The sequence below is a fragment of the Acomys russatus genome, chromosome 11 (genome assembly GCF_903995435.1).
Source record: "Acomys russatus chromosome 11, mAcoRus1.1, whole genome shotgun sequence".
In the NCBI taxonomy this organism is placed as follows: domain Eukaryota; kingdom Metazoa; phylum Chordata; class Mammalia; order Rodentia; family Muridae; genus Acomys; species Acomys russatus.
Window position 1 is genome coordinate 58,454,302 of NC_067147.1, and position 16,147 is coordinate 58,470,448.

Here is a 16,147-nt window from a genome sequence, read left to right on the forward strand (position 1 = left end):
TGCCAGCAGTCACCTCACTCCTTCCAGCCAGCCAGGGGGACCCAGCGGGTGATACTCAAGGCCACGAAGCCCTGTTTGCTGGAGAAACAGCCTAGATTTGAGATGCTGGATTGTTTGGGTCTGCTGTCTTTTTGAGGGGCTGCTGTTCTGGGATAAGGAGTCCTCTCGGAGGGGCAGCTTGGGACCAGCCCTTGGCCACGGCCACTGTGCTCTCTGTGGTCGGCATCACCATAGGACTGACTGACCAGAGAAACAGCCTTGGGGACTTGGTGGCATCAATAATGTCTTCACTCACCCACAGATATTTGTTCCCAGGTGGGCCCACAGTGACAGAGAAGAGGGGACCAAGGTACATACACTGTCTACTGGGGAACAGTGGGGGGGTCCCCTGCACTGGCAGAGGGCTGTGTGGCACCATCAGGAAAAAATGGGTTCCTGTGGCTAAGTATGTTTAGGAAGGCAAAACAGAGCTCTAACGGGGTGTGCTCCTTTAGTCCCAGCACTCCGGAGGCGGAGGCAGGAGGATCTCTGTGAGTTTGAAGTCTACAAAGTCTGTGAAGTCTACAAAGTGAGTCCAGGCCAGCCAGGGCCTGCACAGAAAGTCCTTGTCTCAAAATAAATAAATACTTACGTTCTTCGGGACTTGTCAGGGGCTCTAAGCTGATAATGTACACAGACAGACAGCCTTATGGCTGCTGGCTGCCCTGGCATAGACACAACCGGCAGCGACAGGGCTGGGGGAGGCAGTGCTACAGAGGGTAGGCAGGCAGCCCTGGAATCCAGGTTCAGCTGAACCCTGACGTCAAGCCCCTCCCCCGTGGGTTCCGATCCTGCCTCCTGCAGCCCTTTCCGTGGCATCTGATGCCAGTTTATGAGCCTTTTTTTTTTTTTGAGACAGGGTTTCTCTGTGTAGCTTTGGCTGTCTTAGACTCACTTTGTAGACCAGGCTGGCTTCGAACTTACAGAGATTCGCCTGCCTCTGCCTCCTGAGTGCTGGGGAGCCCTCAGTTTTTGTTGTTTTCAATTAAGCTTTACTTCAGCGTGTTTATGTGTACAGAAAGCAGAGGACCCACAGACACTGCCCGTTACCCCCAAACCCCCAGCTGCTGTCTTTTTTTTTTTTAAAGATTTATTTAGTTATTATTATGTATACAGTGGCCTGTCTACATGTACACCTGCAGGCCAGAAGAGGGCATCAGATCTCATTATAAATGGCTGTGAGCCACCATGTGGTTGCTGGGAATTGAACTCAGGACCTCTGGAAGAGCAGCCCGTGCTCTTAACCTCTAAGCCATCTCTCCAGCCCCCAGCTGCTGTCTTGAATGAACATGGTGCACTGGCTACACGTGGTGGCCTAACACCTGCACGTTATGGATAACTTGTGTCCACCATACACTTGTAAGTTTCCTCTAAATGGCACAGATTCTAACAAAATGCCCGACATGATCAGGAGACCTTCTCAGCCCTAAAATACACGCCTTTTGACCCTCTGGGAGAATGGAAATTTCTGGAATAACCCATACAGAACAGAGCACTTTTCTGCAGGACTTGTCAGAGCCTTCAGCCTGCTAGTACACAGGGCCAGCCTCATGGTGGATCCCGGCCGGGATGGACAACCCATGGCTGGCCTCCCACGGTGGTGCGGTTCTGCCTTGGCCTCCTGATCCTGAGACAGGTTCCTCCATTACTTTGTCTACATTTGGGCTAATGCAGCTTTAGTGGCTCTGCATTCTGGCAAGTTCCTTTGGTGTGTATGACTTCAGACGTCAGGGGACCCAAGGCGGGAACCCAGGCCAGGCTGCCAAGTGCCCTACATAGTTGAACCTGGTCTACCATGGCGGAGGGAGGAATCAAGCCATCACTGGCTGCCTTACCCTGAGATGCAGCTTCCCAGTGCAAAGCATTATGGGAAGGACGGAGGTTTGCCATCTTAGCCAAGAAAAGCTGGAGGCTGCCTCCTGCAGCTCCTTGGCAGCCCCTGTCTTTTCATGTCTCCATTGCTTCTCAGGCACCCAAAACACCTTGCCAGCAACAAACAGCCCGCCACCTGCAGCAACTGGGCCTCAGAGGCCTAACAGGACAGAGGACAGTGCGACCTAGGAGTGATCGGTAGCAAGCTGACTACTGCTGCCACCCCAGTCCCACATTCACTCACATCCCCTTGGAATCCCAGAATGAGACTTTGTTTAGGAAACTTGTGCAGACCAAAGCTTTTGCATTGCGCTAGACGGGCCCTAACTCCAAACACTGCCACTCTGCTGTTGTTTAGGCCCACCCACCCTTGTTTTGGGACAGGGCCTCACTTACGTAGCCCAGGCTGACCTGACTTGGAACTTGAGACCCTCGGATTAAAGGCATGCGACACCACGCCCGGCTTATGCCTGTGTTTTTGAACTCCAGAAATGTGAGGAAGACATCTCTGTTGCTTTAAACCTCTATGTTGGTTTCTGTGCTGCGCCCACCCCAGAAGCAAACCCTGCCAGGGGTCTCAGCCTGGCTAACACATCCTTAGTTCCCGCCAGGAAGGAAGGAAAGGACCCAACAGTCAGGCAGTCACCCACACTTTTGTTTTAATACAGCCTGCTGTGACCACAGCCTCCCCCCTCCCCCGCTCCGTGGCCCCCCTCCCCCGCAGCAGGTTGGAATTCTGCTCCCTCAGGGCTGATCACTGAGCCATTGGAAGATACTTCTCTCGGCTCAGGAGGCTACATTCCCGTAAGCCCTTAGATATAAGCGGTGAGAAAAATATTGGTCCTGGGGCCAACTGTGTCCTGTCTCCCGGGCTCAGCTGCGGGTGGGACTGGACAAGTCACTGCAGTTTCATGCCGCTCCGTCGCCGAGAGTCCTTCCGAGCGATGGGACTGAAGTTCAAGATCTCTTTGTAGATGTGTTCTGTAGAAAGAGAGGGTTTTAGCGTGCGCCAGAGAGAGCCGGCCCTTCAGACAGTGCGGTAGAAACCCCTTCAAGGAGAAAACCCCAGGCGGGCGTGATGGCGCGCGCCTTTAATCCCAGCACTCGGGAGGCAGAGGAAGGTGGATCACTGAGTTCGAGGCCAGCCTGGTCTACATAGGGAGTCCAGGACAGCCAAGGCTACACAGAGAGACCCTGTCTCGAAAAACCAAAAAAGAAAAAAAAAAGGAGAAACCCCACAGGGGACACGTGTGCCACCTTCGGCTGCAGAGGAGGGCGGGTGCGGGGAGGACAGAAGCGTCTCTTACGTTTCCATTCGTCCACAGTGAGTTTCTCGTGTTCTAAGGCGTCATCAAATGGCTGCTGGGCCTCGGTCTCCTCCTCAGGGTCCCGGAAGGGTTCAAAGAAGGGGTGGGCGAGTGCCTGGGCGGCGGTCAGCCGCTTGTCCACATCCAGCTCCAGCATCTTGTCCAGCAGGTCCGCAGCTGCAGGGACATGGCGGTGAGCCTCCGGCCTGGCCGGGGACAGGTGGCTGCTGGGATGGGCGGCAGGCACCCCGGGGGTCGGGACCGGGACTCACCCTGAGGGCTGGCGCGTGGGAAGAGCTGGGTGAAATCCTTCTTGGGGCTCCGGGGCAGGGACTGGATGTAGGATTTGGCCTAGAAGACAGAAAAGCACAGAATTCTTCAGGCTCTGGCCTGAGGGGAGAAAGTATGACTGAAGGCCAGGATGAGTCCAAGGTAGGATGAGGATAAGAGCGTCTGTTGGCACAATGTTCTTTTTTTTTTTTTTTTTTTTTTGGTTTTTCAAGACAGGGTTTCTCTGTGTAACCTTGCCTGTCCTGGCCTCGAACTCACAGCGACCTGCCTGCCTCTGCCTCCCGAGTGCTGGGATTAAGGTGCGCCATCACCACTACGGTGGGGAGGGGCGGGGGGGGGGGGGGGGGTAGACTGTGTAGTTCACCCTTGTTCATTCAAATGCTGACTTCTCTACCCCACTATCTGGTTTCAACCCAGACACTGCATTGTGATGTTTATGCTAAGTATCTCCTGCCTCAAGTGTGTGTAAACATGTCACCATTGGTTCTCAGTGTTGCCAACAAAAGCCAACTAGCCAATGCTGAGCAATGGAGAATAGGGCGGGACATCCTGGGGAGTGAGGGGAGGAGAAGGAGAAGGACAGGAGGGATGCAGGTGGGGAGGACCAGGAAACCCCAGGAGAATAAGCTGGACATAAGGTATGAGTAAAAAGCAAGCATAATGTGGGAAATCTGACTGGGAGGAAACCATGCTGGCTCGGAGGGTTAGGATGCAGTGATTATTGGGCAGCGCTGTGCTCTAGGCTAATTAAATAGGTCCTAGTCTCTGTGTGTGGTTATTTGGGTATAAAGCTGGTTAAGGAGTAACTGCTGATTTATTGAAATAAATCAATATTAAACGTTAATAATCATTCAGCAGGGTCCTGAGGGCAGAGACCCCTCGAGAAGGTACCAGCCAGCGCCACTCACCGCCTTGTCTTTCAGCTTCTGCACAAACTCAGCACCTGGCACCCCGGTCACTTTCAGGATCTGGGTCAGCTGGTCCAGGTCTTGGCAGCCAGTTAAGGTACAGCCTTGCTTTGCTCTCTGCGGTGCTCTGAGCCTGCCCGCCCCACCCCTTGCTCTAGCCAGCCTGGCAGATACTCCTGGCTATGGCCCCACCTAACCATGGCCAGCACTGGGGACAGTTGGAGTGGCTCTCTAGAGGCCTTCCTGACAGCCCAGGTAAGGAGAAGGCTGCCCAGGTGGGTGAGGCCCACCCCCACCAAATTACCCTCCCATGTTCCCTCTTTGTTTTGAGCTGGATGCCCCCCCTCACTTGTTTCTTCATCTGTTCAGCCCATGAGGGCTCCCCATCTGCTTATGGCTGATTTCCTAGCAGAGGTGGGGACAGAAAGGACTACTTCTTCTTCTTCTTCTTCTTCTTCTTCTTCTTCTTCTTCTTCTTCTTCTTCTTTTTCTTCTTGACAGGATTTCTCTGTGTAGCCTTGGCTGTCCTGGAACTCACAGAGATCTGCCTTGTTCTGCCTCCTGAGTGCTGGGATTAAAGGCATGAGCCACCTGACAAAGACTCTTTTTCTATCATTTGATTATCTGCATTTTCATGCTAGGGGGTTGGAGAAGCTTGCTGCTTTTCCAGAGGACCCAAGTTCAATTCCCCGCACCCATGTTTGATACCTTTTAAAACCCTGTAACTCCAGCTCCAGGGGATCTGAAACCCTCTTCTGGCCTCTGTGATGCCACATATCACATATACACATAAATAAAATACATCTTTAGCTGGGCGGTGGTGGCACATACCTTTAATCCCAACACTTGGGAGGCAGAGGGCAGGCAGATCTCTATGAGTTTGAGGCCAGCTCGGTCTACAAAGTAAGTCTAGGACAGCCAAGGCTAACAGAGAAATCCTGTCTCAAAAAACAAAAACAAAAACAAAAATCTTTAAAACCATTCTAAGGGATGGGCCTCGGTTGCTAGGCTGGTTGCCTAGCAAGTGTGAAACGTTGGGTTTCATGCCCAGCACAGGGATGTGTGTACACGTCTGTGACCCCAGCACTTGGGAGGTGCTGCTCATGGTCCTCTTTGGCTACACAGTGAGTCTGAGGCCCTGGGACATGGGAGACCCTGACTTACAATGAAAACTAAAATGTCAAGTGTTGTGTTGCACACCTTTAATCCCAGTACTTGGAAGGCAGAGACCAGCTTGAAGTACATAGCAAATTCTAGGCCAGCCAGGGCTACTGTCTGAAGAATAAAACAAAACAAAATAAATAATTCTTCAGCAGGGCTGTTTGGCTGCCACACTGAGACACATTTAAATATCATTGCTGAGCCGGGTGCTGTGGCGCACGCCTGTAATCTTAGCACTCAGGGAGGCAGAGGCAGGTGGATCTACAAAGTGAGTCCAGGACAGCCAAGACTACACAGAGACACCCTGTCTCAAAAAACAACAACAACAGCCGGGCGTGGTGGCGCATGCCTTTAATCCCAGCACTCGGGAGGCAGAAGCAGGCGGATCGCTGTGAGTTCAAGGCCAGCCTGGTCTACAAAGTGAGTCCAGGATGGCCAAGGCTACACAGAGAAACCCTGTCTCGAAAAAACAAAAACAAAAACAACAACAACAACAACAACAAATAATAATAATGATAACAAAATAAATAAATAAATAAATATCAGCCGGGCAAGGCGGCTCACGCCTTTAACCCCAGCCCTCAGAGGCAGAGGCAGGTAGATCCCTGTGAGTTCAAGGCCAGCCTGGTCTACAAAGCAAGTCCAGGATGGCCAGTGCTACACAGAGAAACCCTGTCTGGAAAAACAAAAAATAGGGGGCTGGAGAGATGGCTGTGAAGGTAAAAGCACTGGCTGCTCTTCCAGAGGTCCTGAGTTCAATTCTCAGCAACCACACAGTGGCTCACAACCATCTATAGTGAGATCTGGTGCCCTCTTCTGGCACGCAGGTGTACATGCAGGCAGAGCACTCACATACATTACATCAAATAAATAAATATTTAAAAAAATAAAAAGAATTGGGGAAGAGGGGATCAATATGATCAAAAATCATTGTATGGAGCCGGGTGTGGTGGTGCACGCCTTTAATCCCAGCACTCGGGAGGCAGAGGCAGGCGGATTGCTGTGAGTTCGAGGCCAGCCTGGTCTACAAAGTGAGTCCAGGATGGCCAAGGCTACACAGAGAAACCCTGTCTCGAAAAGCCAAAAAAACAAAAACAAAACAAAACAAAATCATTGTATGAAATTAAAAAAAAAGAATTAAAAAAGAAAAACCAAAAATAAATAAATAAATATCATTGCTGAGGGAATGGGTCTCCAGATAGGCGTCATCTGCTTCTAGCAAAGGATACAGTCTTTCCCCTTGAAGAGGGTCTTTCCCGTCAGCATTTCTGCCATGATACAGCCAACAGACCAGATGTCCACTGCAAGGAAGGAGCGGGTGTTGTCTGGACCATCTGATAGCCTCTAGAGTAGGTCACCAGGGTCCCCTGGGGAAGCTGACCACTGACCTGTCTGGTTGTAATGCATCCAGCTGAGAATTACCTCCGGGGCCCGGTACCAGCGGGTCACCACATAGCCAGTCATCTCGGGGTCTGCATGCCGTGCTAGCCCAAAGTCTAGGATCTATGGCTCAAGGGACACGGAGAACGAGCTGGCTGAGGAAAGGGGTCCCCGAGGGACAGAGCCCACCTCACCTGAAATTCCATCCACCGCCCCATCCTCGGTGGACCTGCTGTGAGCCACTCACCTTCAGCTCACAGTCTTCATTCACTGCCAGGTTGCCCGGCTTCAGGTCCTGGGTGGGAGGACAGAGAGGGAGCACGGGGCTGAAGCCGAGCCAGCAGGCTGTCTTAGATACGCACACGCACATGCACCCGCACCCACACACGTGCCCGCGCATGCGCAAAGGCCCCCCCCCCCCCCCCCCCGCCCCATGCACTGCAACATGATGAGCTGGGCCACTTCTCTTTCCTTCCAGGCCTCCGTTTCCTCGTGTATAAAATGATGAAGTGCCAGCTCGGGCCTCAGTGGGCAGCAACTCCCCAAAGGGTCTCCCCAAATCTCCCCAGACCATCCACAGCCAGTGTTCCTGAGAACTGTCACTCTCTCCACTGCTGCCAGACCCTTGACCACCTGAGCAGTGCCGACCGCCGCCCCGCCCCGCCCCCTAAGCACACAGAGCCTGAGGCATGGTAGAGAAAAGCACTCACCCTGTGGACGACGCCAGCTGAGTGGATGTACTGAAAGGGGGAGAGGAAGGTGAATTGGAGGTGGCAGCTTCCACACCCCATCACAGCCTGCTCTACCTCTCCACAGAGCCCTTGGCCACTGTGCCGGCCACCCACACCTACCTTCAGACCTTTGAGCATCTGGTACACCAAGTACTGGACCTTATCCTCGCTGAACTCCATCCCCATGATCTTCTGTAAATCTGTCTGCATGAAGGGCATCACCAGGTAGCTGGAAGGCAGGAGGCTTTTTAGCACAGCTCCCAGCCTCCTGTGGGCCCAGGGGTGACCTCGGAGGGACAGGGGGCAGAAGCAGGCCACAACAGCAGCCCTGGAGACAACACCAGGCAAGAAGGCCTAAGAAGTGTTAGGTGGCGGTACAGCACGCCTATAATCCCAGCACTCGGGGAGGGAGAGGCAGGAGATTGCTGTGATTTTGAGGCCAGCTTGGTCTACAAAGTGAGTCCAGGACAACAAGGGTGATTACACAGAAAAAAATGTGTTTCAAAAAAAAACAAAAACAGCCAGGCTGTGGTGGCGCATGCCTTTAATCCCAGCACTCAGGAGGCAGAGGCAGGTGGATCGCTGTGAGTTCGAGGCCAGCCTGGTCTACAAAGAGAGTCCAGGACAGCCAAGGCTACACAGAGAGACCCTGTCTCAAAAAACAAAAAACAAAAAAAACCAACAAAAAACAAAAAAAACAAAAAAGAAAGAAAGGAAGAAAAACAAAAAGGGGAGCTGGTGAGATGGCTCAGAGGTTAAGAGCACTGGCTGCTCTTCCAGAGGTTCTGAGTTCAATTCCCAGCAACTAGACGGTGGCTCACAACCATCTATAATGAGATCTGGTGCTCTTTTCTGGCATACAGGCACACGTGGGCAGAACACTGTATACATAATAAATTAACAAGTAATAACTCTTAAAAAAAAAAAGAAAGGAACAACATCAGAGGTTGACCTCTGACCTCCATATGTACACACATATAAATGCACACATACCTTTATACACATATGCAGCTCCATACACATGAACACATAATAAATAAATAAATAAAACACATGAAGAGCCAGCAGTGCCCAGCCTGGGCTCCTGGCATTGCTGCCACTGCGACCCGATTGGCCGAGCTCAGGATAACCACCCGCATTGGAGCATGCTCAGTAAACTACACGCTGTGTTCACACAGCGTTGCCCTGGCTCTGCCCTCCATGCCCACAGCAGCAGCTGCCAGCGTTTCCTTCTGCTTCCATGCTAAGGTTTCTGGCAGCGGGTCACGCCCAGCCCAGACGGCTCCCCTTACTACAAATGTCTGCCCTTCCAGGAAGCCATGGGAAACAGTCCTCAGAGGGTGGAGGAAGAAAGAGCCTGTACTACCAGGCACTCGGAAGGGATTTTCAAACAGGTCAAGGTCAGAACTGTGACTCCAGGTGGTAACGGCAAAGTCCAGAGCGAAAAGTAGATTATAAACGGTATGTGTATAGCGCACATGCGCACACATACTTTTTTTTATTTTTGAGACAGGGTCGCATTACGTAGCCCTGCCTGGCCTGGAACTCACGGGGCTCCGCCTGCCTCCTGAGTGCTGGGGTTACATGTTTACACCCCTTGCTTCTGTAAGCTACTTCAGGGAGCTGGAGGGACCACTCAGTGGCCAAGAGCACTTGTTGCGTTTCTTAGAGAACCCAAGTTCAAGTCCCAGCATCTATAGGCAACTTCCAACTGTCTGTGACTTCAGACATGTGCACATACCAACACACAACAAAACATACATACATACACATACATAATTTTAAATTAAAAGAAATCTTTAAGTCTCTCTTCTTCCTCCAACGTTGGAGAAACAGTTTACTTCACTTTCTTCACTGCCTCCCACATGCTGGCTCTCAGAACCTCAACTGCCGGGATCAAGGTCTCCAGTGACCACCTCACAACCACAGTGACGCTCTGTGAGTTCAAAGCCAGCCTGGTCTACAAAAAGAGTCCCAGGACAGCCAGGGCTATTACACAGAGAAACCCTGTCTCCAAAAATCAAAAACCAAAACCAAAACAAAGAGTCAAGGGCCCAAGATGGAGTTCGTTATTTTTTCCTCAAGGTCTGTTCTTCCTTCTTAGATTCCAGACAGGGACTGAGACTCCTGGACACCTGTGCTAACCTCCCTCAGCCACCATGTCCAAAGAGATGCCACAAGTCCTGTCAGTACTGCTTGAGGGGGCCTTGGATCTGCCCTCGGGATCCCGTACGGTAATGAAGATCAACTGCAGTGTGGTGTGTCGGGGGTCCTCGACGCTGTAGCTTCTCCCCAGGGGCTCCCTGCTCCTTTCTCATAGCTGCTGCCTATATCCCCCAAATCTGACAGACAGGATCAACACCCTGCTTAAAGCCTCCAGACTTAGTGGGCTGGGGGTGCGGCTCAGCTGGTGGTGTTGCTTGCCTAGCACGCACAAAACCATGACCTCAGTTACCAGCACCAAAGCCTAGAATCTGAGCACTTGGGGGGATGGAGGCAGGAGGACCCCAAGTTCAAGGTCATCCTTGGCTACACAGGTAGTTGGGGGCCAGCCTGTGATACATCAGAGATCCCATCTAAACAGCACAAGACACCAAAACACTCCCACAACCCTTGTGGCACTGAGGTAGGACTGAGGTAGGATGAGGAAAGCCATTTACAGCTGCCACTCACGCCCTGAATTTTCACTATCTCCCAGTCGTCCCTGCCCAGGCACGTGCCAACAAAGCCTGACACCCTGCAACCAAACGCTTTGCTTACTTGTAACAGTCAAACCCCATTTGCCAGACTATCCAGGGCTACCTGACCCTCGCTTCCTGCTGGGCAAACTGTCTAGGTATCCTGAGGTCCAAGGTCACACCTGGCCCCAGGAATTAGTGAGGGGTGTTAGTGCACACTGTGTGGGAGGCAGCAGTTGTCTCTGTCTTGGTGCCAAGGCCTGGTAACAAGTATAGGAGCTGTGCAGACAGCCGGGGGGGGGGGGGGCGGGAACAGGGTCCCTAAAGTTCTTCCACCCAAAGCTGAGGTACCTCTCCAGAGAGAACCTCAATGTGACAGGAAAGAGGCGTGAGAACTGCTAGTGGGGACCCCCTTTCCACCCAATCCTGGAAGCTACCCTAAGCCTCCGTTAAGATCTGCCAACACCCCCAAGCCAGTGTAGCCCCACTCACAAATCATGGAAGTTTCGAAGGGAAGAGGCAGGGGTAAAGACGTCCAGGAGCCCGATGACCTGAGGAAAAGATCACCAGTGAGGCTGGACCGCCCCCCCGCCCCCCTGTTCCCTACTCCTCAAAGCCTTAGCCGCCCTGAGGCCACCAGCCAGGTCACCCTCTGCCACAGGAGGTGGCCTCAGGTGGCATGGGAGCACTATGGGGGCCCAGGCTGAGAGCAAGGTAAGCCCATAGCTCCCAAATTGGGGGTGCAGGGGAGACAATTCCACTTCCAACTAACAAACCACGAGGAAAAAGAAAAAGAGTGACGGATGAAAGGCCTCCGTGTCTCCAGGACATCTCAGCCCCAGCTTTGGACCTTGGGTCGCCAGTCACATCTGTCAGTCTGCTATAGGGCTGGTTCAGCAGCAGGGGAAAGCCCCCTCCACCTCATAGCTAGACACGGCTAAGGAGAGGATGGGCAAAGGGGCACGGGGCTCACAGACTACAAGGCTCTGAAGCCACTATTTGAAATGGACCTCGGCCCTCCAGTCTGGTCCACAGCTGGGTTACCGGCTGTTTGCATCAGACAGGAAGGTCAAATGGTCAGGTACCAGGCTGCCTTGACTTCCAGCCCCATCTGCCGCCTGATGAACTGCATAACCCAGGAAACCTTTCCATGCCTCAGTTTCCTTATCTGTGCCACGGGTGGCATGGGTTACCGAGAGGATTATGTAAGTCAGCCAGCCCCACCCCGACCCCCCACCCCCGGCCATGCACTAAATACTCAGGATTTGTTGTCAGTCTTACAGTCCCCGACACAGACAGCATTAGCTCAAGTGCCCAGGCCCAGCAGAAGCGGGAGTTCTCACAAAACCAATCCCAAAGCTCCCCTGTGCTTACTTCCTCCTCTCAATCGAGATAAAGGTGGTTGTTTTTTTTTTTTTTTTCTGGGAAGTGAGCTGGGCAGGCCCTGGCACCTTCTTGTTGAACTAAGGAGCTGCGAAGCCAGGGTGGAGCAAGGGAGAGTCTTTTCCCTGGCCCTGCGCCCCAGAACCCTGAGCAGACCACTCCTGGGCCCTCTCTCCCTGTCCTCTGATCCCCAACACATCCATTCCCCGGCCGCAGCAGCCTACGTTCTCATGGTTCATGTGCTTCAGCAGCAGGAGCTCGCGGTAAGCGCGCTTGGCAAAGATCTCCGACTGGAAGGGCCGGCTCAGCTTCTTGATGGCCACCTTCTCCCCTGTCCTCTTGTCAGTGGCCGAGCTGCGGGGTCACGGGCAGGTGAGAAGGAGGGGCGACGCAAAAAGCCCGAACTCAGGATCCCTCCCGCCTTGTCCTAGGCCACCCCTACTCCGTATCTCCCCCATGCAGGTCAGAGACCAGGAACTCAGAGGCCAGCAGAGTGTGTGTGGGTCGCGCCGGGTACGGGAGGGGGCTGGGCCGGGGGTGGGGGGTAGGGAAGACACCGAGAAAGGGGCAGCGGGACAGGGACAGAAACAACTCATGCTGACAGGATGTAGAGCAGGCCAGGTGTCCCTACGCTGCGATTTGGCAAGTTCCCCTCTTGGGGCCTCATCTGCAACCGCAGGGATCTGTCCCACGAAACTCCGAGGTCCCTTTTAAAAGTTACAACCTTGGAGAACTAGATTCGGCAGCCACTCAACCCACAGGGGCCCCTAGTGTCTCCGGGTGAACCAGGGGAGGCTGCTAAGGGGTGGCCTGCGGCTCCTCTGTCTCCTAGGGTCCCGGGGGTCTCACCACACCGCGCCATACGCCCCGCTGCCGACGTGCGTGGGCGTCTGATAGGTCTTGGGTAGCTCCCAGGCGGTCTTGTTGATGTCCTGTTTGTAGAAACCCCTTTTCCGGGTGAAGCTCATCCCGCACCCCGTGGTGGCGGCCCTGCGCGGCGGCGGCTGCGGTGGCTGCCCGCGGGCTCCAGGCCCGGGTGTCCCGCCGGGGCCCCCTCCCGCCCCGCGCCCGCTCCTCCCCCGTGGGGCGGCGCACCTGCCGCCTCACCCAGGTGCGTCCCCGCCCCGGCCCGTCCGCCCGCGCTCCAGACTCCTCCCATCACCGGCGGAGGCCCCAGGCCCCACCCGCCACCTGCAGCAGGTACCGGGTGGCCTGCGGGAAGGGGTGCCTGGGAGGCTGCCTAGGTCCCTCCTGCCCTGTCCGAAGAGCTAGGCCGGGCGCGGGGGTGGGGTGGGGTGCGGTGTTGATAGTTTGAGAAATAAAACCTCACAGATGCAAGGCGTGGTGGCTCAGGTCTGTACTATGCAGAGGCAGTTCGAGTCCACCACAGTACATAGTTCGAGGCCAGACTGAGTGAGAACCTGAGAAAGGAGGAAGAAACGAAGGAAGAAACGAAGGAGTGGGGAGAAACTAGAAACAGAGAATGAAGAGGGAGGGAAGGAGGGAGGGAGGGGGGGAACAATGTCATCTTTGGCTACAAAGCAGGTCAGAGGCCAGCATGTGTTACATAGTAAAATCCTGACTTGAAACAATCTTAAAGATGGAGCTGTTGTTCAGCAGCTAAGAGTCTGAACTGCTCTGGATGAGGACCTGAGTTCATCTCCCAGTACTTATGCGATTGTATACATTTAAAAGTAAAGAAAATACGGGGGGGGGGGGGAGGCGCACACCTGTAATCCTAGTACTCAAAAGGCAGAGGCAGGTGGCTCTCTAAGTTTGAGGCCAGCCTGGTCTACAGGGTGATTCCAGGACAGTCAAGGCTACACAGAGAGACCCTGTCTCAAAGAAACAAGAAGAAGAAGAAGAAGAAGAAGAAGAAGAAGAAGAAGAAGAAGAGGAGGAGGAGGAGGAGGAGGAGGAGGAGGAGGAGGAGGAGGGAGGAGGAGGAGGAGGAGGAGGAGGAGGGAGAAGAGAGAAGAAGAAGAAGAAGAAGAAGAAGAAGAAGAAGAAGAAGAAGAAGAAGAAGAAGAAATAATGACTTCCAGATCCTAAGGTTCAGCTATGGACTGTGGCTCAGAATCTCTTGCTCTTTCCTTATTTTTCGGAAACAAAATTCAGACTTTAAATTGTTCCTTGCAGAAAAGGTTTGGTGTCTTCCACCCAGAATCAACAGCTGCTAATTCTAGAGTCAAGATTTAAATGTCCAGGGTAGTTTGTTTGTCATTGGTGGTGGTGGTTTGTGAGACAGGGTCTCACTGCGTGTCTTGGCTGGCCTAGAACCTGCTATGTAGACCAGACTGGCGTCTAACTCATAGCTATCCCCCTGCCTCTGCCTCCAAGGAAATTTCCAGTTCTGAGTATAGGCTTTGGCTTGGTTTTCTGACCACTGTCTTGTTCTCCAGCTCAGCCATGAGGGCTCTGGAAGGACAGGCTCTGCATGTCCCGTGGATGTGTCGATGCTTGCTCCCTGGCTTCTCTGTGAAAGGAGTGAAGGCAGCTTGCTTCATTTGTCAGAGGAGGGAGGCTTACAGGAAAGCCACAAGCCATCTGGGAGACCCCATCAAGCTGTCTACAGACCCCAAATTTTGCCCAGCTGCTTCTCTCACACACAGTCTGCAGATCATTTGGCGAAGCACCCGCACAGAAACACTTGACACATGTTGTGAGCTGGGCATCCACCTTACTCATCGTAAGGCCCATATCAAAGAATGTATACGTGAGAGATAAACACACATGCTTGCCATGCGCCTGCCATTAGCATGTTTTACGTATTCCACTCCAGGGCAGAAGGCTGGTGAGTCAGGCAGAGCATCCTCACCAGAGAAGTGACAAACAGGCACAGAGGGGTTAAGTAATTAGCTAAAGGTCACAAGGCACAAGGGCAGAGCCAGGTGAGGATGAGAAAGCCCAGGCTCTTGGCAGCAAGGTGCAGTGGTGTCCCCAAACCACCTGGGATAGTTGTAAGGTTGTGGCTCCCTTAGTACAGCCCACTTCCTGCCCACATCCGCTTTGCTGATCCTGAGTCCCCCTTGGGAAGAGAAAGGAAAGGCAGGCATCAGGAGTTTGAGACTCTTCGGGTTGGTGGCTCCGGTTTAAGGAACCGTGTTTCGGGAGCTGCTCACGGGTTGATGATAGTTGGCCCCGAGACACCTGGTTTCCGTCTGGGTTGAGAGAAGAGAAGGGGCTAGAGTCTCTGCAGTGGGGTAGAGCTGAGCCCTGAAGGCAAGGAGCCCCAGGGAAGCCTTTGAGGCCCAGTCGTGCCATCCCCGTAGCACAGCTGGCCACTCTGGACTCCTCTTGAGCAAGGATCAGGAAGTGACTCAGGCCTTCGACTCAGCTGACAATGACCCTCACCTTGGGCCTTGCTGGGCTTGGGTTTACTCAGCAGCCTGGCAGCCATGGAGGGAACTGCCTTCAATCCAGTGAGGGGAGTCACGGGGGCAGGAGAAGGGGAGGAGGTTGGGGAGGAGAGGGGAGGAGGGAGGGGAGAGGGTGGGGGGAGGAGGAAGAAGGGGAGAGGAGGAGGGAGGGGAGAACAAAAGGGGAGGAAGACGGACTAGGAAGAGAGAAGGAAAGCTAGGTGTGGTGGCGTGGATCTTTGTGAGTTCGAGGCCAGCCTGGTCTACAAAGCAAGTCCAGCACAACTAAGGCTGCACAGAGAAACCCTGTCTGGGAAAAACAAACACAAAGACAAAAAAAGAAGAAGAAGAAGAAAGAGAAAAACCAAAGAGAGAGAGAGAGAGAGGGAGGGAGGGAGGGAGGGGAGAAGAAGGGGGAGGGGTCACCAAGGGCATCGTGGGTAGCTGGACTCTTCTCCCCTACCTCCAAGGACCTCAGTCCCTCTCCCTCTCAGACACTAAGGCACTGAAGTACTGTGGAGGCAAAAAGTCAGGAATCCAACTTTGGAAGGACACCTGAGTTCCGGCCCTGGCACTGCCTTCTGTGTGACTTCAGACCAAAGTTCTAGCGCGCCCTGAGCCTTAGTGTCCTTGTCCAACAGAGGTGACACAGGCAGGTGGAGTTCCTTCCTTGTGAGGTTCTTCAGACAAGTGCACCTTTCCCCCCACATTTGAACAAATTTTAAACTTTTTTTTTTTTAGACATGGTCTCTCTGTGCAGCCCTGGCTGTACTGGACTCCCTTTGTAGCCCAGGCTGGCCTCAAACTCACAGCGACCCACCTGCCTCTGCCTCCCAAGGGCTGGGATTAAAGGCGTGTGCCACCACCGTACTGCATGAGATTTCTTTTTTATTTTTATTTTTGAGTGTTTTGTTTAATGCACTGTGTTAATGCCTGGTGCCCACAGAGACCACTGGATGCCAGAGCTGGAGTTACAGGTTGTTGTGAGCCACCATTTGCATGCCAGGAACCAAGCTCTGCAAGACCAGCTGCTCTTAA

The 16,147-nt window shown here is 53.4% G+C and overlaps 1 protein-coding gene across 1 annotated transcript; it reads right to left on the reverse strand.

Moving 5' to 3' along the window:
- Positions 1–2,632: 2,632 nt before the first annotated feature.
- Positions 2,633–12,788, reverse strand: Mapk13 (mitogen-activated protein kinase 13). Its single transcript, XM_051153425.1, has 11 exons — positions 12,600–12,788; positions 11,975–12,104; positions 10,860–10,918; positions 7,669–7,918; positions 7,206–7,253; positions 6,967–7,081; positions 6,808–6,879; positions 4,418–4,497; positions 3,491–3,569; positions 3,219–3,395; positions 2,633–2,892 (listed from the first exon to the last, which is right to left on the reverse strand). Exons 1-11 carry the CDS (start codon positions 12,716–12,718, stop codon positions 2,810–2,812), a joined length of 1,212 nt encoding a protein of 403 aa, XP_051009382.1. The 5' UTR covers positions 12,719–12,788; the 3' UTR covers positions 2,633–2,809.
- Positions 12,789–16,147: the final 3,359 nt, after the last annotated feature.

Coding starts and splice junctions, on each gene's coding strand:
- Mapk13 (XM_051153425.1), bottom strand. CDS start 12,718: ATGAGCTTCACCCGGAAAAGGGGTTTCTACAAACAGGACATCAACAAG. Junction 12,105..12,599: donor GGGGCGTATGGCGCGGTGTG/GTGAGACCCCCG, acceptor GTGACCCCGCAG/CTCGGCCACTGACAAGAGGA. Junction 7,919..10,859: donor CTTCGAAACTTCCATGATTT/GTGAGTGGGGCT, acceptor CCTGCCTTCCAG/CTACCTGGTGATGCCCTTCA.